The sequence below is a fragment of the Rhodamnia argentea genome, chromosome 11 (assembly GCF_020921035.1).
Source record: "Rhodamnia argentea isolate NSW1041297 chromosome 11, ASM2092103v1, whole genome shotgun sequence".
Taxonomy (NCBI): domain Eukaryota; kingdom Viridiplantae; phylum Streptophyta; class Magnoliopsida; order Myrtales; family Myrtaceae; genus Rhodamnia; species Rhodamnia argentea.
The window spans coordinates 22,789,863-22,814,713 of record NC_063160.1 but is presented as its reverse complement, the minus strand read 5'-3'; the positions used below and the strand labels follow the sequence as shown (position 1 = coordinate 22,814,713).

The 24,851-nt window shown below is 40.3% G+C and overlaps 4 protein-coding genes across 6 annotated transcripts in view; 2 read left to right on the top strand and 2 right to left on the bottom strand.

Moving 5' to 3' along the window:
- Positions 1-87: 87 nt before the first annotated feature.
- LOC115726445 (probable alpha-mannosidase At5g13980) lies at positions 88-9,969 on the bottom strand. Its single transcript, XM_030656307.2, has 29 exons — positions 9,523-9,969; positions 9,336-9,419; positions 8,532-8,620; positions 8,028-8,202; positions 7,627-7,746; positions 7,364-7,447; positions 7,199-7,270; positions 6,491-6,604; positions 6,199-6,299; positions 6,024-6,117; positions 5,764-5,931; positions 5,600-5,689; positions 5,067-5,132; positions 4,928-4,984; positions 4,140-4,359; positions 3,921-4,060; positions 3,757-3,825; positions 3,604-3,663; positions 3,459-3,530; positions 2,626-2,673; positions 2,413-2,532; positions 2,168-2,233; positions 1,839-1,951; positions 1,643-1,727; positions 1,414-1,524; positions 1,229-1,324; positions 952-999; positions 724-792; positions 88-624 (listed from the first exon to the last, which is right to left on the bottom strand). The coding sequence occupies exons 1-29, from the start codon at positions 9,724-9,726 to the stop codon at positions 403-405; spliced, it is 3,057 nt and encodes a 1,018-aa protein (XP_030512167.1). The 5' UTR covers positions 9,727-9,969; the 3' UTR covers positions 88-402.
- On the top strand, positions 3,167-24,546 carry LOC115726450. 3 transcript variants are annotated; one of them, XM_030656320.2, is made up of 16 exons: positions 3,167-3,190; positions 18,430-18,546; positions 19,139-19,233; positions 19,371-19,484; positions 20,264-20,368; positions 20,588-20,659; positions 20,910-21,022; positions 21,170-21,304; positions 21,987-22,055; positions 22,314-22,401; positions 22,522-22,593; positions 22,669-22,769; positions 23,139-23,256; positions 23,642-23,701; positions 23,813-23,923; positions 24,112-24,546. In XM_030656320.2, exons 2-16 carry the CDS (start codon positions 18,432-18,434, stop codon positions 24,220-24,222), a joined length of 1,479 nt encoding a protein of 492 aa, XP_030512180.2. In that variant the 5' UTR covers positions 3,167-3,190; positions 18,430-18,431; the 3' UTR covers positions 24,223-24,546. The 3 variants fall into 3 exon arrangements, with proteins under 3 accessions (XP_030512180.2, XP_048127980.1, XP_030512179.1); XM_048272023.1 differs by lacking the exon at positions 3,167-3,190 and adding an exon at positions 4,440-4,458; XM_030656319.2 differs by lacking the exon at positions 3,167-3,190 and having other exon boundaries at positions 18,257-18,546.
- On the top strand, positions 12,693-15,600 carry LOC115726452 (cytochrome b-c1 complex subunit Rieske-4, mitochondrial-like). The gene is made up of 2 exons (XM_030656325.2): positions 12,693-13,041; positions 14,677-15,600. The coding sequence occupies exons 1-2, from the start codon at positions 12,849-12,851 to the stop codon at positions 15,318-15,320; spliced, it is 837 nt and encodes a 278-aa protein (XP_030512185.1). The 5' UTR covers positions 12,693-12,848; the 3' UTR covers positions 15,321-15,600.
- Positions 15,760-24,851, bottom strand: part of LOC115726453 (protein COFACTOR ASSEMBLY OF COMPLEX C SUBUNIT B CCB1, chloroplastic) — a 20,292-nt gene continuing 11,200 nt past the window's right edge. The window contains exons 2-5 of the mRNA XM_030656326.2: positions 16,826-17,184; positions 16,520-16,644; positions 16,092-16,244; positions 15,760-15,989 (exon numbers count right to left, since the gene is read on the bottom strand). Of these exons, the coding sequence (XP_030512186.1) occupies positions 15,803-15,989; positions 16,092-16,244; positions 16,520-16,644; positions 16,826-17,164 (804 nt within the window). The 5' untranslated portion in view covers positions 17,165-17,184 and the 3' untranslated portion in view covers positions 15,760-15,802. The remainder of the gene's footprint in view (positions 15,990-16,091; positions 16,245-16,519; positions 16,645-16,825; positions 17,185-24,851) is intronic.

Genomic DNA, 24,851 nt, shown 5'->3' with positions numbered 1-24,851 from the left:
TAGTATGCTTAACCAGTAGCCGACACAACCGTGAACATGACTTTTTTATTACTATAAAATGTAAAAATACATTAAGACAAAGTTGAATTCTAAGGGAAAAAGACAGGAAGGACGGAGGCCATTTTGGATTGGATTCATGCTATTCCACCATAGTTTCAGACGGTAGGCACTAAGGCATGAATATGTTCAGGGATGTTATTCCCATCGATTTGCACCACCCCAACTGCATAATTCTACGCCTGTGCCCACTTACATACACTCCAGTTCATCATTATACAAGGGAATTACAACTACAACAAGACTCGTAATACTGCGCGACGAGCTCGGAGGACAGACTAGTTAATAATCCCGCCTGGCGTGGAACGCCTTCTCTGGACCGAATGACGTTGATTTCCGAAGCCTTCAGGCATCGAAGACCTCTTGGTGCAGATCGAACTGAACGATGAAAGTACGGATTTCCATCGGAGCAATCTCCACTACCAATTCGGTGGGATCAATGGGCCCTCCCCTCAAAATCCTGCCTTCGTTACCTTTGGAGCCTTCCACCTCCCAAACGAGTCTCTTTCTCTCCATTTCCGTCCTTTCTTGATTGGCAGAGAGGCTCATCTCCGTCACTTTGCTGATCTGGAATCGATGAGGAGGCAAAAGAGTTGGTTGAACGTGTTTGCCGATGGTAATAGGTTAATCCTTATAAAAATGGATTGACTAGTCAGTTGACTTTACCTTCCTTCCAGGGAATAGACTCTTCAGTTCTACACTGGACATTACAGAGAGATCCTTGTCCTCCCCAATCTTCACATATGTCCAACCAGGCAAAAGAGAGAAGATTACAGCATAAGTATTTCAACATGGACCACAAAATGCTAAGTAAAACAGGATGCAGTCAATTGAGCAGTGAATCCAACAAAAAGGTTTTTTCTAATAATTGATTTAAGCAACAGAGAGACAAACCTCGTACAAATGTGCTAACCGAAGGAGAAGTTTCCCGTCATTAAGTTCCTACATGGTTCAGGCGACATAATATTACTTAGAAGGACCATATAGTCTAGCAAAAGAAGGATCAAATAGATGTCAAGTAACATCAATATGATCACACGGCGACGATGCTGATCAGGCAGAACCAAATCTCCAGCTAATAAGCTGTACCATTCATTTCTTCCTTGATGGAACAATGACAGACATGATGAGGGAATCTAGGATTGCAGTTTTGACAAGATTTATCAATCACCTGGAGAGTTAATATAGCAACATTTTCAGGCAAAGTGTAGGAGGAATCTATCCCGGAGAAGGTGGTCGTGTGAGAATTCCTCCAGTTGTCTCCATCCTGAAAGGGGAAATATTACTATTCACAATAGGATTGCTCTCTGTTTCAAGCGATTGAAAAGACAGGCTTCAGTTTTTGTTTTAACATACCTGTTCAGCAAATGCTAAGAGAAGTGGAGAAAATATCTCCTGGCCAAATGATCGACGCCACTTAGCTCCCTCTCCTAATGGATCAAATCTAAAATAGTACTTTCCTTGAATCTGGAAAAAAGTATATCTTCAGTAAGAACCCAATTGAGAGATGCTTCACACTGAAGGAGAATATGGAATAACCGTAATAGTGTTCTTCAAGAAGTTATTTCTGATGATATGTGCTTACAATCAGCCCCTTGCAATCCTCAAGGACACAGACTGTTTCATTCAGAGCTTCTGCCACTCCTCTGGAATCGTCTTTGAGCAGTCTCCTACATAGAGATTTATGGTTACACTGTCAGTTTGAAGCTTCTGATACTGTATATCTGATAACTTCCAAAATAATTATGTAACTCGCAGAATCAGGCATATTCATGATTTACCGATGAAGCATTAGCTCAATTTGTCCATCAACTAAGCTTGATCCTCCCACAGATCGATCAACCAAAACAGAGAATTCTTTCTCATCATCTTTAAAGAAAATTCCAAGATTTATCTGAAAAAGAATGAAAAATCTAGATATCAATAAAGAGGATTAATAGTTAAGGCTCACTGGCCATACAAAGGTAAACCTCAAAGCAGAGTCACATGGAAACCTATGCAGTACCAAAAGTCAAAGAACATGCCAAATAGACTAATGCGCTCTGGGGTCGATACCAAAATATTCATATCATTGTAGATCTCCAAAATCTGAAAAGGAAAACAAACATACCGGATAATAATTTCCAGCAGCTGGTTGGTCCACTTTCAAATCCCAATCCGTTCTATAGTCACGAATCTGCAACAAAGATAATCACAGTTCCTTCATAAACAGACAATAGAAAATTTTCATAAAACATCTGCCTCTAGAAACAGAACAACTGCTCAAGGCGACCTAACTAGCAACAATTTCAGCTATCCAGATAAACAAGTGCCGTCTACCCTCGAAAAAATTCGAGGTTATTATTGTCATCATACCCTCTCAATGAAATCGCGTGCATTCGAATCTGTGTAGAATGTCTTATTTGTCTTCATGGAAGTTGAAATCTTGGTAACAACTTCTTTTCCGATCCCATCATCCGTTGGAATTGGTCCAACCTGATAACAAGATAAACCCAATGCATATGAACAAATCTCATTATCAGGAGCTTTTTTTCATAAAACCACAGGGAAGAAACAGCAGAAACCTACTATGAATTCAACTTCGACATGTTCCTTTGCCTTGTTCAGACGGGTGATCTGCATGCAACAGAAAAACACATTCGCACTAAGAAGCATAGGAGTAATTCATAAAATACAAGATATTGTCTGTTAATCTTTCTTGGGAACAATAATCAGGAAATCTCAAACTCATTTTCTGTTCAATAGGGAACACTCAACCTAAATGTAAGAGAGCATATAAAGTGTCTTTTATATAAGATTCACTCAATTCTTGGATCTAAGGAAACTAATTATCCCAGATATTAGATGCTATGAATGACTGAATGAAACTAATGTCCCACCACCTATCCACTGTGGTTATATTTATAGTGGACCAAACTATGAAAGAATAAAAATGCACATTCCTGATTATCAGGAACTAGCATGAACTCACTTCAAACTTGTATTGGAAAGAAATTTTCTTATTACTGCTGCAACATTCTCCTAAATCCTCATAATTGGAAAGAAGATTTCTTATTATTGCTGCAACTTTCTACTAAATCAATTCCCATTTAGAGAGAGAGAGAGAGAGAGAGAGAGAGAGAGAGAGAGAGAGGCTGAATATTAATTAAAAAAGAGTGAATCTACAACATAGTCACGCTTTTTTTGCCATCATCAGAATTTTGAAGTTACACAGCACTGAACCTTCTGAATCAAATTCCACTTCAAAGAACAGACATTCAAACTTAGCTCATGTCAGGCTGAATTATAATTCTAGATCATAAAAGTTCATCATGTCAAGCCGAAATAAAATTAAGAACAGAGATGTAAATGTGTCATAAAAATCAGTCATCCCACACAAAAAATTAACACCATCAAGGTACCTGATATATCCAGGAATTGATCTGCTGGTGGACTTCATCCATCACCGATCCATGTATGACAGTCAGAGGATTCTGCACATTCAGAATGATTTCTTAAGAACCATAACTTAGCAACTATTTCAGTACGTAACAAAGCATCCCAAACCTTTTTTTCAGGTTTCAAAGAAATTGTGGTATTTGGACGGAAGATGTATGCTCCCGAGGCCTAAAAAACACGTTCCATGTCGTATGAGATGACAGACTTAAAAACAAAGAAACAAGCCCAATTTAGAAGTCCTAGAGGAGAAGGTTTCACGACCTGAGGATCTTCTTTAGTTCCGTTAAATGCAGAGTAGAAACTGTAAGACTGCTCAACATGTTCCTCAACCTAAAATATAAAGATGCGCATAAGGTCGCTGCTAGACTTAAAATCCCCTGCCCCAACCAACAACAAAGAGGATCGGGAAATCGTACGCCACTCACAAAACGTTTGCTATCAGAATAATAAGCAATTCTGCCTTCCTCAGCAGAAAACGTAAGCTTAATATTCCCTTGACGAATATCAATGGAGGATTTTTGGCCTCTCCCAATGGTGTATACTTGAGATTTAGCTGAATTAACACCTGTAATAAAAAAGTTTGTGTTAAGTCTAAATATGATAGGCCCGAGCAGCAAGAATATTGGAGAATCACATCATTGAACCTGTCTCTTTGGCACTTGAGATGAAGAATGTACTGAAACCAAGAGCTGGTACAGAAGCCGAAAAAACAAGCCAATACTTGGGTGCCTCAGTCGTAGTTTTACCCAAGTATGCCATGACATGGTAACTTCTTAAGCTAAGGAATGTATCGGTAATTGGAATCAACTGAGATGTAACCTCCTTTCCTTCAGAATCACGAACACTAACATCTTCTGTCATAACCTACAGAAACCCTGACTTAATGAATACAGAAATACTGTCACTGATCCTAAGAATTGATGCATCCATCCCATGATTCAAAAGAGAGAGAGAGAGAGAGAGGCAGCTGAATTGCCCAAACTAATTACAGACAGGTGACAGGTTTTGCAAAATTCACATGCACATAGATGAGAATACAGGCATAGGAAGATAAAATTTTGTACAAGGATATCTGATCACATAAAATCAGGGAGGAGAAAAATTGAGTTTGAAAGTAGAAACCCTCCCCCGAAATTATTCGAAGTAGTAGTGAACCAGGTAAGATTTTTATTTCTCTTACTATGTAGATGCCTCAATTGACTTCATTGAGAAAAATTACTTATGAAAAGATTAATCACCTAACAAAGTTCAATTGGCTGCTGAACTGATCATTTAGGAGATTAAAGAATGAAAATAGACAATAACCTAGACAACCATGCAAAGCCACACCAGTCAATTATTGAATCAAGAGTGAAGAACTCAAAAGGAGTACCAGGGATTACTCTTTATTCAATACTGTTCAACTCACTCATAAGGTCATTGGGATACTCACAGGAATTCGAACGATATCTTCTCTCTTCCATCCAAGCGAGTTGTAAGCAACTATGATCTAGAATCCATGAAAACACAGTTAACATATCTTCAAAAGGAATAGACATCCATTTTGTACAAGAGTGGAGAGATCAGCTTACCAATGTTTTCCCACTGGAGAGATCAGCTTCTGATGAAGGACAGTAGCTTATGTTCACGAGTGGACACTGGACCAAGAAGTATTGCGCTGTCAGATTGGTTATAAACTCCAATATGAAAAAGGATCCTTAAATAACTCAAAATTGGAACAAACATCAAGAAGGGAAAAATGAATTGTTTCTTGGATTTTATTGTCCAAAATAACAAAATTTTTGCTACAGATATGTTTTTTTTTTTTTTCCAAATCATAAGGGAAGAATAAGATGAGTGTGATGGTTTGACCTATGTCAATCATGCTAGCTAGCAGCAGAGATATGCACATAGTGAAGTATGTCATTCTCTATGCCCATCTGCACTTCAGTATTTGCTATCTCTCTGGTTGAGGTGAAAGTCTTCAATGAAATATTGTACTTTCAATGGTAAAAACAGCACCAAATGTTAAGGAACTAAAAGGATCAACTTGCACACTCTACAACAGCCACAGGAGTCGAAGAACATTAAGAATGGATCACAAGCTTTAAGATCAAATATTTGCCTGTTCAAATTTTGTAGAAGGGTTTCCACATTCTTTATATGACGTTGACTCCACTAGGCAGGCCAGCGAAGATGCGACTACGGCTTCGGCCTGCACATAGAATATGCACACGGTTGATATGTGATACTCAATGGAGGGAACAACCAGGTTACAATTGTCATCACCTCAGAGTAACCCATGGCTAGACGTTTGGCATAGTCATTAGCCACATGCTGCTTTTCGGTGCCAGTAACTGCATCATGATGTTGAGCAATTGCCAATGCATCTGCTAATAAATCTGTGTTTTGCCCTGAATCACTTCTTCCCCTGAAAAACTCCAGCTGTCTTGCAGCCTAAAGAAACCAGAATACAACAATCACAACCCCAACAAACCAATCAATAAGACCACTTAATCCCACCAAAGAGTATTGTCATACACTCATACCAAATAGTAGCCACTCATTATCCTAACATAACGTTTAAGAGCTGCTCTGCTTGTAAAGTATCCCGTCCAATAAGAATTTGCACGATCTGCATACCTGGAATCATAAATGCTTCGACTTTAGTACAACATAAAAAAGAAGATGAAGGAGGAGTGTCCAACTACGCATTGAACTTACGGAAAGAAATCTCCAGTCTTGAGTGGCCATGCTTTCTTTGCTGCATACTTTGCATCGGTGTATATGGAGGGGGTCGAATAAAGAGCATTTACACGCCCATCCTGTTGGTAGTAGAAAATGCTATTCAACAAAATGGAGGTTACTACGAAGTAAGACGTAAAAACTCTTGACAGGATAATATTAACAACAGAAGATTGAGGATATGAAGAAGCAAAAATTAAAAGCGAAAATTGAAGCCCAGGTGATCTTGCAGAGGAATAAACAGTTATGAAGTAGTGAGGGAATCAAATACCTTATTCACGTAATGAATTAGCTTATCCATATTTCTAAACCATGTAAGCGCATACTGATACTTGAAATCTGTTCCCATAGTCCACATAACGTGATTTGTCCGAGTGATGTTTGCCTGAGAATTTGATATTCATCATCAGTTTTCAACTAATAGGAGATCATTGTGGAAGAGAGAGAAATCTGGCTTCAATGCTGGCTTGGAGGGGTCAAAGTCAAGGTTTGACTGTTTATCAACGCAGAATAATGTCTTGAACACAGATTCCTTTCAAACTACTAGCATTCACATGTTCAATCCACATTAAATCATTGTACTCACTGGAACCATAGCCCCAAGCTGTATAGACTGGATAAGATGAACTGTTGAGGTTGTTTCTTTCCGAATTTTTTTTCCACTATAATTAGTTACAGAGTAGCTCCGCATGAGATTTAGCCCAAGTTCAACGTAATTATGTGCGTTTAGGTAATGTAAAAGCTGGTTGGTGGCATCTTCAACAGAACATATCTATTATACGCTCGCTTGCAGAACCACTGACAAGGTAATCTTCTGCTCAAAAAAAGAAAAGGTGTAAACAAAAGAAAGCAGTGCATTCTGCTTCACAGTAGACAGAATGCTAGAACTGAATCCAAAACACGAAAGATGTCAACAAAGTGGACATTCAGATTGGGAAGAAGAATTTCAGTAAAATTTAAAACATTCCTATCCACTTACTTGGGCTATTGCAGCAGCAACAAAGTCATTCACACGTTCTTCAACATTGTAGTCAAACAAAGTGATATCATCCTGCATGCAACAAGGAAAATGAGTGAAGCTTCTAGGACAAGTAAGCACTAATGTGTTAGTGTATAATAACTTGTTCCTTATGTTAAAAGTTACCTGAACTATGGGCGAATCATCATTAACTTCAAAATAGAAACTAGATGGAGGTTCATAATTCTGAGGGAAAGCACCAGCAAAAATCTGGGACAATTCGAAAGGAGCTAAAAGTATTGAGAAGAAGGAAGCAAAAGGAGCGATATGAACCTGAGCTCATCCCATTAAATGATTCGATCTGATACAAGAACCCACATGTCCACTGTCCAGTGAACCATGCAAATAAACAAATCTTTTACAAGTAGATAAACAGATACATTCGTCACCTGAGCAGATGAACCAAGGCTCTTAGAACCTCGCCAAATTACTTCAAGACTCTTCTCATCTTTACGTTTTGCCCTGTCTTGATAATCTATGCGGCCATAGAAAAACGAGTCGAACCCAACCTAAGCAAATAGAAAGATAGAATTGACTGTTTATTGTCTATGCCAATTTACTACATAAATAGGGATTAAAAAGGGGGATATATTTGTTATGAGAAACTGTTTATCATGATAACAGCGGCATGTAGAGTTTTGACTTCCCGTATAAGCATCCTCATGACAGTGCACGTTCATTAACTTCAAGCACGTAAAGAGTATAATTTCTCGTTTATTATGCCATAACTTAGGTGTGGTATAGAAATTTTCCATTAAGCAAAAAGGTGGAGTCGCATTGATAAACTTACCTCTGCTCCTAACAAGTAAGCTTGCACCGCAGAATGACCAAATGGGTCGATTTGCCAGCCAATTCTGGGAGTCACACCAAACTCCTCCTTGATGAAACGATGACCAAGAGTTGTCTGATCAATCATATCAATGTAATGCGGCACTGCTTCATCATGCATGCACATACCACCATTTCTGCAACAAGAGGTTGGTCAGATTCGGAGCAAAGTATCCAAATCTTAATAATGAGAGATGTAGTAAAGCACTGTCAAGTTCCAATATCCTCAGTTATACATTCGGCCCTGAAAGTAAAAGACGCCCTCAGGTGTCTTTTCTGTAACATAGTAAAGAAAACTCACTAGAGTAATGAAATTAGCAGCATTGAGCCCTGAGAAGATTGAGTTGGGTATTTTTAAGCAGTGAAAACAAAAATCAGGTTCAAATAGCTGTTATTCTTGATTGTGTCCAGGGGTGAAAAAGCATAAAAAGTTCAAATCTAATAACTTCGCAGCACACTATCTTACATGAGCTCCAGTTGGCCAGAATTAACAAGTTGCCTGACAACATTCTGGACTGTTTCACTTTGACCTCTCCACCACCGCTGGAAAAATGCCTGCATGAAAGTTCACCAGCTAACATGAAACGAGAGTCAAAGAAGCCCTCCCTGTTCATCCTTTCATGCAATTAAGAGAAACCTTCCTGAAAACATGGTTTAAATCAATTCATCCCCAAGGTAATGACTTGAAATGACAGAACACATGTATGAACTGGGAAGCGTATGAGTCTTCAGTAGTAACTTGAAAGAAAAAATTGAAGGGGCACCCAAATCAAAATTACTCCAAGCTACCTTACTTGTAGCCTTCCAATCAGAAAAACCTCGACTAAAACTGATACTCTAAGAGTCAGCAATATGGACTTCCTAATAAATGGATAGTTCAACCATTTGATCTGCTGAACAACGAAAGCAATCACGTAGATCTTACCAAAAAAAAAAAAAAAAGCAATCACGTAGAGACACTGGAATGCTCAAGTACAGATACTCAGGAGTCCAAGAAATCAATTAAAGGGCTTCCCATAATCCCAGTTTTCACATTTCTGTCTCGGAACATTGATTTCTTTAGAACATCCGACCATCTAGAAAGCTGTAGCATTTCATAACTTTGTGATTAGCAAGTTGACAAGCTAATTGATCGAGTTATACTGATCACAAACTTTCCATTTTTGCTAAGAAAACCTACAACAAAAAATTAAAACGACTCAGAAGTTGGGCTCCTACGTTTCGTCTGCAACCAGACATGACCACTGCAGAGGGAGAGAAAGAAACTCGCCTGTTCAACGTATATGAACTTCCGATTCTTGTCCGCCAAGAGCGCTGGCACCAAAGAGTCCAGGACATTTTGAACACAAGCCCCCTACGACGATCATGCCACCAAATTCAAATTCATCCACCATTTTAAGTATGAAAAAACATGTCGACAGAGGGAGGGAGGGAGGGAGAGGGAGAAGGAGAGAGACCTGGATCGAATTATTGGAGCCAACGTAGTACTGGTCAACGGTCTTCAACCAGCCAACATCATCGTGAGTGTGAGGGACCAGGTGAACGTTCAGCTTCCCCTGATCGATCCCCGCCGAAGTGTTGTACACCATGAACTTGCACTCCGCGCACAGGATTCCGGCGAGGAGCAGCAGCACGAAGGCGAGCGGCGGCCTCGTCGCCATCGGAGCGTCAAGCTTGAAGTTCGATTCAAAGATTAGGTCTTTGCTTTGCTCATCCGCTAAGTGAAGGGGCCAGCCTTTAGCTAAGAGAGCTTTGGATAGAGATAACGGATGGGGGAGCTTTTGTCCGGACGCGATTGGAGCTTGGGAGGAGAGAGAAAATGCTTCTGCAGGAGAGCTCGCTCGCTCGCTTGTTGCTTCCTCCCTCTACTGCAATGGAGTACGGTTTCAGTGTCAGTGCTGTGCTGCTGCTGACTTCGCAAGATTGTTTTTACTTGCAGTTGGCATTATTTTAATCACTTTTTATTTTATTTTCTTTTTTTGATTTTTAACCTGAATTCGCTCTTTTTTTCTGAATTTTAAGGCTGCGCATGGTAGGGGTGAGCATGGGTCGGGTGGGCCGGGTCCAGACCTAGACCCTAAAACCGACCCTTATATAACCGGTTCCCAATTTTTGGAACCGATAACCGACCTTGTTTGTATTGGAACCTGTTTTGGAACAGACCCTATTTTTCGGTCCGATTTTAGGGTCTACTCGAGAACATGTTTTCCTTTTTTTTCATCAAAATAATATGAGCATCGATGAAATGAGCAACAAAAATTATAATACACCAAAAAAAAAAATCCAAAAAATAATAATAAATAATAGTATGATCCACCAAAAGCAACAAACCCTAATATAAAAAATAAAAGTTACAATCCATCAAAAGCAACAATAATTCTCCGTAACGCTGAATTAACATAGTACAAGTCTTTCTATCACACTTCAATTTTCGTTGTGCCCATTAAAAAAAACTGAAATTGTAGGATTCAAATAACATGCTAAAAGACACCACATTAAGCGCGCATGAATCAAGACCAGAAAAACTCAAACACCACGAGCATAAAACCAAAATCATAGTTATTTGGACACTACATTAGGATTTTTTTTTTTTAAAGTAACTAAAAACCGGTTCTAAAAGCGGTCCGGGTGGGTCTCCACCTAGAACCGGGAATCGGACCGATTTCAACCGATTCCCAAAAATTGGAACCGAAACCCGGACCGGTTTGAGCAAGAACCGATTCCCGACCCTATTTTTCGGGTGGGCCGATCCGGGTTCCGGGTAAACCCGATCCGGTTGCACACCCCTAGCGCACGGCAAATATACTCCTTTAAAATTCGACTTTTGACTAGAAATTAATTTTCCTCTTCTAAATAAAATTTTATTTGTTTACTTTTCAAAAAAAAAAATAAATCAAATAAATTTCTACTTTAAAAGTTACGTTGCAAAACGGATTTTCGCTTTAGAAGCATCTTTGAAGTAAAAATTTTACTTCATAAATATTATCATGCGCGCCCAAGGCTCCGGAATTATTTTGTGCATTGTTCACCGTTTCAATTGTAATGAATTTACTATTAGTCAAGTATCAGGACTTGGAATAGACATGAATTGTCTATGGATAATGGCTTTTTACCTTTTATTTGACATAGAAGAATCCTCGGCAACTTTGCGAAAGATCGATGTCGCTCATAACCAGTGAGGACAGGGCATCCTTCTTGTCCGCCGTGGAGATTCCCGAATATTTGCTATGTTGATTAGGCCGCGCTAATTTCATCCTTTGAAATGGGATGACAAAAATACCTAACTTTTTCGTTACTTATCGATCTTTTTATTCGTAAACATTTTATCATAATATATGTGCTATTTTTCGCTTTTTGCTATTTCTTTTACTCTGAGTAGAGTTTGAAGTGATGATGGCCAGAGTGCGTTGATCATTTTGCAGCGCACTTAAACCATTTCAAAGAGATCTAAATGCAAGAGTCAATCCATACTTAATCATTTTCATCTATCTTAGATTCGCAAGGAAACTTTACAGCTCCTTTTAAAAATGATATTCCGAAAACTCAAGTTATCTGCAAGTTCACATTCAACGTGAGCAAATTCTTTTCATCGCCATTGAGATCCTCATGGCTATCATTGTCACTTCCCCAAAGAGTCATTTTCCTTTATCATCCATCGCGGATGCTCAAATTCTCAATCAAGTTTGTTATTTTTGTAGACACGGTAGCTGCACTCCGTTGTCACACGTGCAAATGTAAAGCTGTTGCTTGGCTAGCCAAATCGCACCGACTAGCGTCATTGCTTTCGGACCAAGACACGAGTCGTTGGTCACCACTCGATTTTCCATCGATACTTTATCAATGTATTGCAATATATTACAGATCTCTCACTCTTCTCCATCTCTCTCTCTCTCTCTCTCGCTAACACAGGTTGTTGCCAGGACCTCACAACCTTAGTCCTATGTCAATTTGAGGTTAACCACACCTCAAACAACCTCGATCTAAGTAATCGCGACGGCATGCGTTTGGAGCTTGAAATAGCGAGGGGCGGCGAATGAGGGCAGAGGCGGACACAAGAGAGAGAGAGAGAGAGAGAGAGAGAGAGAGAATAACAAACCAAATTCGGGGGCTAAGACGTGAGCTAGGGCGGAGGCAAGTGTATAATGGCTTCTGTGTGTGAAAGGCCGGCTATGGCGGCATCGTGAGGTCGAGAGGTGGGTCTGAGCAGGCCGAGCGACAAAGAAAAGGGAGCATGACTCACGAGGGTATTCTTGTTACCCGAATTTTTAGGGGATGGATTGCGCGCGGCCCTAAGAAAATGTAAAACCTGGACTGGGCATAACCGGCTCGAACCGATCCAGATAGAGTCAGTCGGAGCCATTCCTTGTTGAGTTGAATCAGGCTAGGTCCAGTTTTCCGGATCAGAAACTTCTGTCCCGAATCGAATTTATCCCATATTCCCGGCCCGGCCGGCCCGGCTCGGCTCATCCCTGTCCTCCTGTGCGCCGGGTCAACTCCACTCTTTTCCGCTTGGGAGCTTACGTGTCAGAATGCGATAGGTGGGTGAATTTACCACCTCCTAACACTTCCACGCCAGAATCCACAGGTCCCGCTCTTCTCGCCATATAATTACTGGTCGATAACTCCTCTAGCTGATTCTGGAGGCATTTCGCGAGATTTGCTTGCTACCAGGCGATACGATCAACCCCTTCTCAGCTTCTGCGAGACCCAATCGAATCGAAAGCTGCGAGCTTCTGGGGAGGACGAAGATCGAAGGGCTTGAGAGTCGTAGGAGGAGGAGGAGATGTTGAGGGTTGCGACCAGGAGGCTCTCCTCTCTCGTCTCGCCGTGGAGGCCCAGCCACGCCGCTGCCTCCGCCGTCGCCTCCAGGAGCCCCGTCGGCGGCTCCGATTCGTCCTCTCCGTCTGGCGAGCTCAGATCCTCGGGATTGTCCGGCTCTTTCTTCTATAGACCGGAGCTGAGTCTGCCGCACAGAGGTTAGGGTTCTCTCCTTCTCTGGCGATTGTTTTCGTTCATTGTTTTCATTAAATTTCATAAAGTGATTGACTTTGGCATTTGTAGATTCTAGGACTTTTCAATTCCTACAAAAGAATCGCCCGTTCATTTCCATTCGGTTTCCATACGACGTGCCGTGTCTCTGCTAGAGAGTTGTTTGTGGCTTTTCTGGTTTCGACGTGACGATGTAATTCGGACGGCAGACTAGGGCTTTCGTGTTTTTCTTTTTCCAGTCATTTTGCAATAATAGCCGACAGCTGAAATGGTGGTGGTGGTGGTGGTTGTTGTTGTTAAGTAGGTTTGATTGCTGTAACAGTTAAAGGAAACTAGGGCGCTTCATACCAGTGGCTGCGTTTTTCATATTTATTTTTGTTAATCATTTTGTGTGTCAGGGTTTGGCATGTCTTGAAACTCTATCCTACTCCTCTTGTTGCCGAGGTTATATTGCTTTATCGTTCACAGATATCATATATTTATCTTCAATGGTGAAATATGAGCTATTTGCTGCTACTGAGAATATTCATTCCTTCCAGAAGTAATAATTGTGCATAACTTTTAGCTGTCCCACTAGTGACATTGCTGGCAATTCATAGCTAGTTCTTCTAGCTAGATTCTAATATTATTAAGTTCCTAACGGACCAAGTAGAATACTCATCTTGGTAGTGTGAAAAAAAAAAGGCATCGAGTTTTTTTTTTTTAGTTTCGAGAATCACCTTAGGCACTCATGTGCTTTTTACAAGTTTCTGCAAAAAAACTGATCTGCGGGCCAGTGGCAACCTCTTCTTCAAGTTTCTAGAACACAGTAACACTTCTCTATATATGTAACTGTGGTGGGCTTAAATAGAATTTGTAAGGAATGAGCTGGGTCTGTTTTGGAAAGTTAGTCTCTTATTCCAGTTGAAGTCCTAGTACTCTTGTTGTTGATAACTGCTAATATGTTCAAATATTAGATTGGAGTTTAGAGTCCTTAACAAAATGGATTGGTGATGAAGGTTGCTAGAATGAACACGACAAAGAGACAGGTATATCATGTGAACTTCAGGACAAATGGGTCAGCCTTTATGAACTATGTGAATATTGTTTCTGTCTCGTGTACTTTCCTGTTAATTCGCTGATTTGAATTTATTGTCTGCTTAGCCGCTGGCAAAAACAAGAGAAGAAAGATGAGAAAGCGTATGTAAATTGGCAAAGAGCTGAATTTTACATGAATTTATGATAGAATCCCTTATATACCTGACTGTACTTTATATTCTCATTCTACTGATATCAAACGGTTTTCTCATTTGCTGAGTTAGTTTTTTGGAGTATGATCTTCAATTATCTTCCTCTTAGGAGAGTTCTACTTACGTTAAATACTGTAATAACGGTTTAATGTGTTTACTTTATCAACTGGTGTGTGTTTGGACAAGTTGTGATTTCTGATGAGCTATCCTCATGTAGCAGTACTACTATTCACTCTTCCACTCTCTCTCTCTCTCTCTCTTTCTCTCTCTCTCTCTCTCTCTCTCTCTTTTCCTTGTCCTGTAATACCGGACTTCCAGTGGCCAGTTCCTGTATGAAGAAAAATGCGTTAATACTGTAATGGAATACTTATTCAGTATTATTTGTCATTTCAGGTTTTGCTTCAGAGTCGCTGACCCCTAGAAAGGAGGACAGTGTGGTTCATGGTGTTCCACCAACTGTGGCTGCTGTTAAGAACCCCACTTCAAAGATTACATATGATGAGTATAATCATGAGCGCTTCCCTCCTGGTGACCCAAGCAAGCGGGCATTTGCCTACTTTTGCTTGACTGGTGGTAGATTCGTCTATGCCTCACTTATCCGTCTGCTTGTCCTCAAGTTTGTCCTGAGCATGTCAGCCAGTAAGGATGTTCTTGCTCTGGCTTCTCTTGAGGTCGATCTGTCCAGTATTGAGCCGGGCTCTACCGTGACTGTTAAGTGGCGTGGCAAGCCTGTTTTCATCAGGCGTCGAACTGAGGAGGATATTAAGCTGGCAAACAGTGTTGATTTGGCATCTCTTCGTGACCCGCAGCCAGATTCAGACAGAACTAAGGACCCCGAGTGGCTCATTGTGGTTGGCGTATGCACACACCTGGGTTGCATTCCCCTGCCTAACGCTGGTGATTTTGGAGGATGGTTTTGTCCATGCCATGGTTCTCACTATGACATCTCGGGGCGGATTCGAAAGGGTCCAGCACCATACAACTTGGAGGTACCAACTTACAGCTTCCTGGAGGAAAACAAGCTACTAATTGGTTGAGGGCTCTGGAAACGTGCTTTCGTTGATTGGGATGGCAAAGATATTTTATCAGCTTAATATTTTGATAATGTCGAAGATTATTGGTCTCATCTGAGCATCCCGGACTGTCGGGCGAAGATTAGAAATGTTTTGTATATTTCCTTCTGAGCGACTTTGTTTCTGCGGTCTTTGCTAAACCAAATAATTTTTCTCGCACTCTGCTGGGCAGAGCTCAGGTTGGGCCTCCTCGACTTGTATGGAACCATGTTGATGGGTCAAAATTTATTGTCTATTTATTGCAGATAGCTAAGATGTACAGGATGCCAATCATAGTTGATCAATAGCTTTTAGGGATCTGTTGAGCTCTAACTAATGGTGTGTAAGCTTTGAGCAAATGCAAATGTCTTGGGGTAAAATGGCGATTGGTAAAAAATACTTTGAAAGTGAGCTGAAGCTCTTTTCGCAAAACTTTTGAGATCATATTCGAATCGTTGGGGTGCTGGTCATCTCTCGAAGATGCCTTTTACATAAACCATTCCCTTCTCACTGAGCTGAAGCTCCTTCCTCATCTGCTCAACTTGCTGATCATCTCCCTGAACAACAATCTCGGATAGTGTCCCGTCCTCCGCCACTACCATCTTTACCTTGATTTGCTCCTTCCTCGATGCTCGCTTCCAATAGTATGCTCCGCTGCAAAAGATCATATCAAGGGTTTAATATGTCCACACATGATTTCCGTTATTCAGAAATGCTAGAACACGGACTCTTCAAGTAAAAACAATCTTCACTTACGCTAAGGGGCTCAATGTAGTGATCCAGAACCAGTTGTTACCGATATCCGGAACAGTTATTGTAAGAACAAGACCAACGCTGGCAAGGCTAATGCAGGTGCAGAATGTCAGCAATGCCGCTTGCCCTCGGCTCGGAGTCATCATCCCTTCAAACCTTCAAACAAGAACACAAAGCACATTAACTAGCAGCCCTTTTAGGACAGAGCATCATGCTTGGGTTTGTTTCCATTTGCAGCAACAATGGTGGCAAGAAATCATAAGGGAACTCCCTCCCTCTCTCCCCATTTTGTACCAAACCCACCACCCCAAAAGAGAAAAGAAAAACAGAAGACCAACGTTCATGAATCAAAAGCATGTAAGGTAGTGAATTGATCGATGCAGATAATGGAAAACAAAGAGAGGACTTCGGAGGAAGAGTCGAGGGCATACGTGATGGTCTCTCCTGTATCGGTGACCACGAAGTTGTTGCGTGTGAAGAAGGACAGAATCTCCCCAGCAACGCGATTCGGTGCCTTCCGCTCTTCTCCTTCACCTATGAATTTCCTCTGCACAATCTGCATCACATAACCAAACCACCCCACTTCACATACCAGCCAAGCCAATCAAATCCATCCAACACGAGCGTGAACACTGAACAGACTCATAATTCAACCAAGAACTGACAAAATATGCTTTTAAGCCCCCAACAAAAGGTAAAACAGAAAACAGTAAACGATCGGGTTTCAGGGTAACAACCTTGGACTTCACAGAGCGCTTGATGAGAGACCAGAGTCCAGGAACAGAGATCACGAAGAGACCCAAAGAAGTGTAGTAACTGGCCAGGGAGTAACCCGCGGCGTCCGCGAGCAGGAACAGCGAAGCATGCGGGGCGTGATGAGGAAGCACCAGAGGCGAGAGTTCTTGGAGGGAGCTCCGGACGACCAACCTCCTCGGTCGGGGGGTGGCGGTGGAGGAGGTTCGGAGCGTCCCGAGCCATCGGCCGGGGCGGTGGAGGTCTCTGGTCGGGAGCGCGGGAGGGAAGGAAAGGGAGGACAGAGAGCGTTGGTGCGGAGGTGATGATATCCTAGTAGCCATTGGTCGCTGGGCAAAAGAGACGAGAGGGAGCGAGCGGCGTGTTGACGAGATAAAGCAAGTTCGTAACATTCGAATGAACGGTTTAGATTAGATCTGACGGCGTGTCCTGACATTGCCCTGGTTCTGTTGGCGAATGCATCGTTTGATAATCAATAACGAATTGATTAAAATTATTCATTGAAAATAATTATTATGTCCTTTTATAATTTTCGATTGAGGTTTGAAAAATAAAATCTTATTGACCGGTTTAATGAAAGTTATTATCGTGGTTGAAAAATTATGGCTATTTTATAAATATTGCGGTATCATTTGAAACATCCGAATAAGCTGATGGAAGCAATAAATAATTGAAAAACCCAACCGCTTTACAACCACATTCTAAAAGACCAAAAATCATAAATGAAAATTACCGTAAATCCTATCAACTCGAAAGATCAATCGCATAGAATTTTCACTATCCTTTAAGCATCGACAAAGGAAATTTTTTATGTAAACTATCCAAAATGATATTTTTATTATAACCTAAAATAACAGTGATCGGAATTTTGAGTTAGTAGAAATGATCAAACATTATCTCATGATTCTAATTTAGAGTATGGTCCCATCCATAAGTCGAATATTATAAATTAAATGATCCATTCCTCGAAAATCCTCTTCTTCTTTCACGAAAATAAGGATTTACTATTTCAGCTTCTGAATTCTTCAAATTTTTGCGCAAGTGTGGACGACTATGGAAACGAGAATACTCCTTAGCAAATGCAAATGTACAAATACTAAAACAGGGATGGGAAAAGGGACGGAAGATGATGGATCCTTGAGGGAGTATTTATCATGGAAAAATCACAAAGAGGCCTACCGGCATTTTTACTGCATTTTGTCAATTTCGTTGTCGACATATTTTTCCCGCGAGTTCTGATAATTTCTATTGTAAGTAAAAATCGATCACGCTTCTCCTCGTTCTTTTTCTTTTCCTTCTTCTTCTTCATCTTCTGCTGCTTCTTTGCTTTAATGATTTTTCTTGCCGTTACTTAACGTCATTAAACGGAGATCAGAGCGCACCGGTGAGCAGAGTGACTTGACAGTAGTGTCGGTTACGAGAAAGCTTGGCAATCGAAGGAGAACGGAATCGTTCGTCTCTCTTCCAAAGAATACTTCTCGGGCGATCTCACGAATCTCGCTCGGCGTCTCTGTCAATCCATTCCCTGTCTTCTTCTTCTTCTTCTTCTTCTTCTTCTTCCACCAGCTCTGGACAATCAGAGAGCGAGAGATGGCGGGGAGAGAGAGAGAGGCGGCGGAGAAGAAGGAGGTTATTCGACTGGAGCGCGAGTCGGTGATTCCGGTCCTGAAGCCGAAGCTCGTCATGACCTTGGCCAATCTCATCGGTATGTCCTTCCTCGCTGTCGACTCCTTCGGGTCTCCGACGTGGGATTCGCGGGCATGGAAGATGCGCGCGCCTCCGAGGTCGCCGGAGATTTGCCCTGGGTCGGCTGCTTTATGTTAGGGAATGAACGGTGTTGTGTCGTGTGCATTTTTTTTGTTTATCCTGTAAAACTCGGTATGGTATTTTTCCAGGAGCGAGTCAATCATATGGTGTGGAAATTATGGAGATGGTAAATGTATCAGAGCCGTTGTTCTACTTGCTGAGGAATTGTGGCCTAATAATTTATTTGTACAAGGAGAAACCTTTGCAATTGAGTTCTTTTGTTCTGGCCAACACTACCGGATACAAATTGTCACACTGGGCGGCTTTAGGGCACTAACAGACGTTGAAATTCCAGAAATTCTGGAATTATTCCCAAAATAGAATTTCATTACATAATGCATGTCCACCTCCTAACACTGCAAATATTGTAACTCGAACAGTTAAGTTCGTGCTGTTTTTTGGCGTAGTTTTGGCTTCTTGTTCCTCTTGTATAGAGAGTCTCACCAGTTGGATTTTCCTTTCCTTTCTTTTCCCTTTTCTTTTTCTTGCAGAGCATAGTTCTGACCGTGCTGAGTTTTTAAAGCTGTGCAAGAGAGTTGAATATACAATTCGAGCCTGGTATCTTCTGCAGTTTGAGGACTTAATGGTGTGTATAGCTGTATTCTCATCGATTCTATTGTCTGAACTTCTGCTTTTAGTTGTTTTAATTGGTTAACTTGGCCTTTTCGGTTGTTTCCTCTAATTTCCCTTTTCTTACTTATAATTTTGTTCCAATAACTGCAGCAACTTTACTCTCTCTTTGATCCTGTGCACGGGACTCAGAAGCTGCAACAGCAAAACCTACCTTCTGAAGAAGTTGATGTACTTGAGCAAAATTTTCTTTCTTACTTGTTTCAGGTACTACTGCTTCCTGTATACTTTTCCGTGAAGTTTTGTGGGTGTTTTACTAATACGAGATCTATTGCAATTTTTGACTCGGAAAGTTGACTGACTCACTGTGATCTTTAGCCTTTCAGGTGTTGTACATGCAAGAAAGATGCATTCATTTCCCTCTCTTTGTTAAGTAACTACCTGTGAGAATGACTTAGCATGAAAATTGAGCAGCAAGAAAGTGTCTATTGCTATTGACTCTTTACAAATCACTATGGTTATGCCACAAGATAGCAGGGAATTTAGTTATGGGCTATATTTTCCTCCATCCTGTTTGGAGGAATCCATGCCTATGTGGTGGGTAACAAGTTATGATCATCATCCAAATGTGAACTTAATTTAACCATGGGTGATGCCCATGCTTGTCACCCATTGATTAAAAGGCTTCCTCCACCAGGATTTTAGGAAAATATCGCCCTTCATATACATTGTGCTTCAATTATATTGCAGTGAGAAGATATAAAGGACATGGTATCAATCTTCACCCATGACAATTTCTCAAGTGTGACTGATGGTTTGCATCCTGCTATAAACAAGAAGCGAAAATGTCCTCTTCTTCGGTAGATTTTGTAGACTTGATACGTAAAGAACAAAAGAAATTATGAGAAAGCCAACGGGGTAGAAACTTCTGCAACTTCATCCTTCTTGTGTACCTCACTCTATGTATAGATTTTGGGTTTTTTCTCTTTTGAAAAAGAGAAAATTTGGAGAAATACAATGACACCTGTAGTTATCGCCTTTTGCAGGTTATGGATAAGAGCAACTTCAAAATTACTACGGATGAGGAAATTGATGTTGCACTTTCTGGCCAGTATCTCCTTAATCTTCCAATTAAAGTCGATGAATCTAAGGTATGAAATTGCATACATGGGACCAAGATATGTTTGTGACATGGAACCCAGTGCCTATGCATCTTCTGTGAAAAAACTTAGGAGATGCATTTAGTTAAATAGCTTGCAATGAGATTGATGTTGCGCCTTTAGTATTTCTGAAAAAGGAGAGGCTAAGTATATCTCGTATTTTCTCGTAGCTATATTATCTGCTTATTTCATTTTGTTTGCTGACTGTAGCTTGACAAGAAGCTTCTGAAAAGATACTTTGCAGAGCATCCTAAAGAAAATCTTCCAGATTTTGCAGATAAGGTACTTACTAGGATGCTAGCTGATAGGCATTCTTGATTTAATCTCCTCTCTTTTGGAAGGCAAGTTATCAAGATCTAGCATGGTCGTATTGTCTAGGGGTGCTTAATCTTCTCCTTAAGTATGTACATTCATCGTGTCAGACCATATGATCTATATGCTTAGAAACTTTTGTAATGCTTTGCTACTTCTATTGAGAAGAGTTGCCTCTTTCTGTTTCTCTGATTTTCATTCATCATTTTCTCTTTCAAAGTATGTTATATTCAGACGCGGCATCGGGATAGACCGAACAACAGATTACTTTTTCATGGAGAAAGTGGACATGATCATCTCACGTATTTGGGCATTTATTTTGAAACTAACCAGGTGAATAGTTCTTCTGAGAAGTCAATCGAGAAGATATGTTGTAATTTTTTTTTTTTTTTTTAACTTTGTTTGTTTGGGCTGTTAATAACGAACTTTGTTTTCAACCTTTTTCCTTTTGCGACTTCATCCAGCTTTTGTCTTTTGCAGGATTGAGAAACTTTTGTCTAGAAATTCGAGTGCACGCCGTAAGCAAGATCCAAAGAAGAATGATGAAATTGTGACTGAAGGAGAGCAGGATGACCTACATGTGGAACGAATTCGCATAGAAAATATGCCTATAAGGTGCTTTGAAGTTTGCAACAATTTTATGTTTTTCTTTTCCTTTGCAGGCTGAAATTCTGCAACTCTTGGTGATCATACCCCACCATGGCCATCATGCCCCATAATTTATATTCACTGGTCGCATCTGCCCAAAAATCAGATAGATGAAATTGCATATTTCTCCCTCTACCTTGTTCCTCCAGTAGATGCTGAACATCTTGATAGTGTAGATGAGACCCATTTTGGCCCGTCATGAATTATTTTTTCCTGGCTTTCCAATATCAAAGACTTGATGTTAGCATTTTATATATATTGAGCTTATAGGGTACCTCGCAATTCAGAAGTTTCTCTATGTTTAAATAATGAGCGTGGCCAATGTAGAAATGATAGTCTTTGCAGGACTGTGTGTATTAATTCTGGAGGATAATCAGCAGTTAAGAGCCATATCAAATGTTTTTATGATGGTGATAGACTCAAATTTCTAAGGGCTGTATATTTGTGCTCCCGCTGCCATTTTTGCCATTTATGATGTGTTGTGTCATTTTAAATTTTGGAGCTGTATGGTTTTTACGTGTCCAAAAATTATTTCTTAACTACTGATAGATGAGCGAATATTGAATGGTAAAACAGATACTGAAACAATCTTGCCTTGTGTCTTTCATTCTAGATTTCTCTATCTCTGATACTTCTATGTTGTTTGCAGTTTTCGCAATCTTCGAAGCAAGATTACTATCCAAGAACCCACCTTTGATAGGATAATTGTTCTTTACAGGTGCTCTCTTGTTCTGTTGAAAGCGCTGTCATTTAAGGTTTGGCTAATAGATATTGTTCTTTTAAAGAACGGTCATCCTTATAAGTTCACAGAATGTGATGTTGGCCTGCTTGTGAGAAACAAAAGTGAATTTTTGCGAGAAGTTAGCGAAACAGAACTATGACTTAAAACTAATTCATTTTCTGATTGATATTTCGATAAATTGTCTTCTAGAATTGTAAAAAGCTCTTTGATCTAACAACGCTATTACCTCTTCAGGCGCTCAAGTTCCAACGTGAAAGATGGAAGAGGAATATATGTAAAGCATTTCAAAAACATTCCAATGGCAGATATGGAGATAGTACTTGTAAATCTTTTTCTGAGCGTGTTTATTTGGTGTTTTGTTTTGCTTTTTCCTTGGACTCTTTCTTCTTATGATCTCTATGGAGCTCATGACATGGTGTAGGTGCTTTTTGCCTATTAACAGCCTGAAAAAAAAAATCCTGGGCTGACTCCAATGGACTGGGTGAAGTTTCTTGCCTCTGCTGTAGTTGGTCTGGTTAGTGTTTTCTCCCTTTTTTCAGTGTGGGAATATGTGTTTATACTATACTAATGAACTAATCACATCCCACAGGGTGCTGTAGTTGGTTCTCTTGAAATGCCTAAAGCTGATCTATGGGTCATTTTTGCCGTGCTTTCTACAGTGATAGGTTACTGTGCAAAAACGTACTTCACGTTAAGTGTTCTCTCTCTCTCTCCGCATAGTTATTTCAGATGGGTTGGTTTTGCATATACAATTGAATTTGGCATAGTTATTTTAATGTTAAGTTAATGATGCAAGTGGTCTACTTGGAAAGTTCGTCGAGGAGTGCACTGGTAGACCATAAATTGGTGCCAGCTTTGTGTGTTTTATATGATAGGTACCTAGGAATCTGATGATGAGGACAATTTATGCATCATATAAAGTTGCCGGGTTGATCGAGAGCCACAGTATCTTACATAGTTTGACTTATGCTACAACAATAATATGCAGTCCATTTTCTTGACTTTGAGAATACATCTTGTAAATTTGTTGCTCATTTTGGCCTATTTCTTTTCTTGTAGATTTCAGCAAAATATGGCTGCATATCAGAACTTAATTACCCAATCCATGTATGACAAACAACTTGACAGTGGGAAGGGGACTCTTTTGCACCTATGTGATGATGTGATCCAACAGGAAGTAAGTTGTGATATTTGTGAGCTTTTCATACATCAAAGAAGTTAAGAATGTTGAAGAATGGAAATATTTATGTCTAGAAAAGAACCTTTTGGATGTAGTTTATGCTAAAAAAAAAAAGGAAGAAGCTGATAAATGACATTGAAACAGTACATGATTTGGACAGCATGACTAGCCTCTAGATGGAACTGAAATTTCTGTGGTGGTCCTATTGACCAAGGCTTATCCATTTGAAAGATATCATAGATTGTTACACTGTTAATGATTTCGGTTGTGCATTTGGACCATTGGAAGAGATTTTTTTGAGATCGTATTTCACCTATTTGTTTGGTTGAATTGAAATATGGGGAATTACCCAGCTTAAATATGTTTAAACAATTGAATGCAGGTCAAAGAGGTGATTGTGTCATACTTCATATTGATGGAACAAGGAAAAGCTACTACACAGGTTTGACAAACTCTTTATATTCGGCTCTTTTTTATGCATTTCCTTTTGTGAAGTTCTGGATCGAAGGATATATTTGCTAATAATGTATGGCTTTCTTATGTCGTGATGAAGGATTTGGATATACGATGTGAAGAGCTAATAAAAGAAGAGTTTGGTGAGAGCTGCAATTTTGATGTGGATGATGCAGTCGAGAAACTAGAGAAATTAGGCATCGTAGCTCGGGTAAATATGCCTGTTGAGTTTCCTTTTTTCCTTCTTTATAGCATGAGCATCTTTAATCCTACCTTTTCCCCTGAATAACCTTCATTGGCACATTATGAGCTTAACTTCGAAACAGGAATTATTGAAAGCTGTCCACCTGCCAAGTCTAATGATATCTCGAGCTTTGACCACTTGGGTTGTAATTGTAGGATTCTATCGGAAGATACTATTGTGTAGGCCTCAAACGTGCTAATGAGATCATTGGAACTACGACAGAGGAACTTGTCCTCAAGGCAAAACAGAACGCAAATCCTTCCTGATGGTATTGAAGGTGGGTCTCCGCTGCAATGCAATCACATTAAACCAAGAGAGTCGAACCTTTGGAGTTGTTTACGTGTATGCGAGTTAGTTCTCAAACCTTTCGGGATAAAAGGAAGCCTCAGCGGCCGCTTATACTTGATATCCACTTGCTATCCGGAGTGTTCATTTGTTCGTTTAATAGTGTAATTATTCTTATCCTACGGTATCATTCTTATCTTTGTTATTGTTATTTGAAACTCGCGATTTACGAGTGTTCGGCTGCTTTTTACATTCCAGCAGGACTAATTAGTCATAATTTCGTAAAGCACGATATTCCCCTATTACCCCTCCCTCTCGGTCTCTCTCATGCGCGCACACACACATGGTTACGCGAGAGGTTTTTGTGTGCCCACGACCTGGATATAGAAAGGATGGTGGTAGTGGTGGAAATACGTTTCTTTAGTTTCGTGTCGCTCAATCTACAGAGTCAACAGTGTAAATCCTAGTTCTTGGCTTGGAGGAGTTTTTGGACCAAAGCCAAGAGCTCACAGCATTCATGCCCCATTTCACTTCTCTCAGAAGAATGCAATAGATTCTTTTCTTCAATTTCAGGATTCCAGGGTTCAGTTAGCGCCCCTTGGTAACACCT

What these genes read in the sequence shown, in the direction of transcription:
- LOC115726445 (XM_030656307.2), bottom strand. Translation starts at nt 9,726, where the DNA reads ATGGCGACGAGGCCGCCGCTCGCCTTCGTGCTGCTGCTCCTCGCCGGA. An exon ending in ATTCTGATAGCAAACGTTTT is followed by an intron (nt 3,826 to 3,920) that starts GTGAGTGGCGTA and finishes TTTATATTTTAG; the next exon opens with GTTGAGGAACATGTTGAGCA. An exon ending in ATTGAGCTAATGCTTCATCG is followed by an intron (nt 1,728 to 1,838) that starts GTAAATCATGAA and finishes ATCTCTATGTAG; the next exon opens with GAGACTGCTCAAAGACGATT.
- LOC115726452 (XM_030656325.2), top strand. Translation starts at nt 12,849, where the DNA reads ATGTTGAGGGTTGCGACCAGGAGGCTCTCCTCTCTCGTCTCGCCGTGG. An exon ending in GCTGAGTCTGCCGCACAGAG is followed by an intron (nt 13,042 to 14,676) that starts GTTAGGGTTCTC and finishes TTGTCATTTCAG; the next exon opens with GTTTTGCTTCAGAGTCGCTG.
- LOC115726450 (XM_030656320.2), top strand. Translation starts at nt 18,432, where the DNA reads ATGGCGGGGAGAGAGAGAGAGGCGGCGGAGAAGAAGGAGGTTATTCGA. An exon ending in TTTATTTTGAAACTAACCAG is followed by an intron (nt 21,023 to 21,169) that starts GTGAATAGTTCT and finishes TGTCTTTTGCAG; the next exon opens with GATTGAGAAACTTTTGTCTA. An exon ending in AGGATAATTGTTCTTTACAG is followed by an intron (nt 22,056 to 22,313) that starts GTGCTCTCTTGT and finishes TTACCTCTTCAG; the next exon opens with GCGCTCAAGTTCCAACGTGA.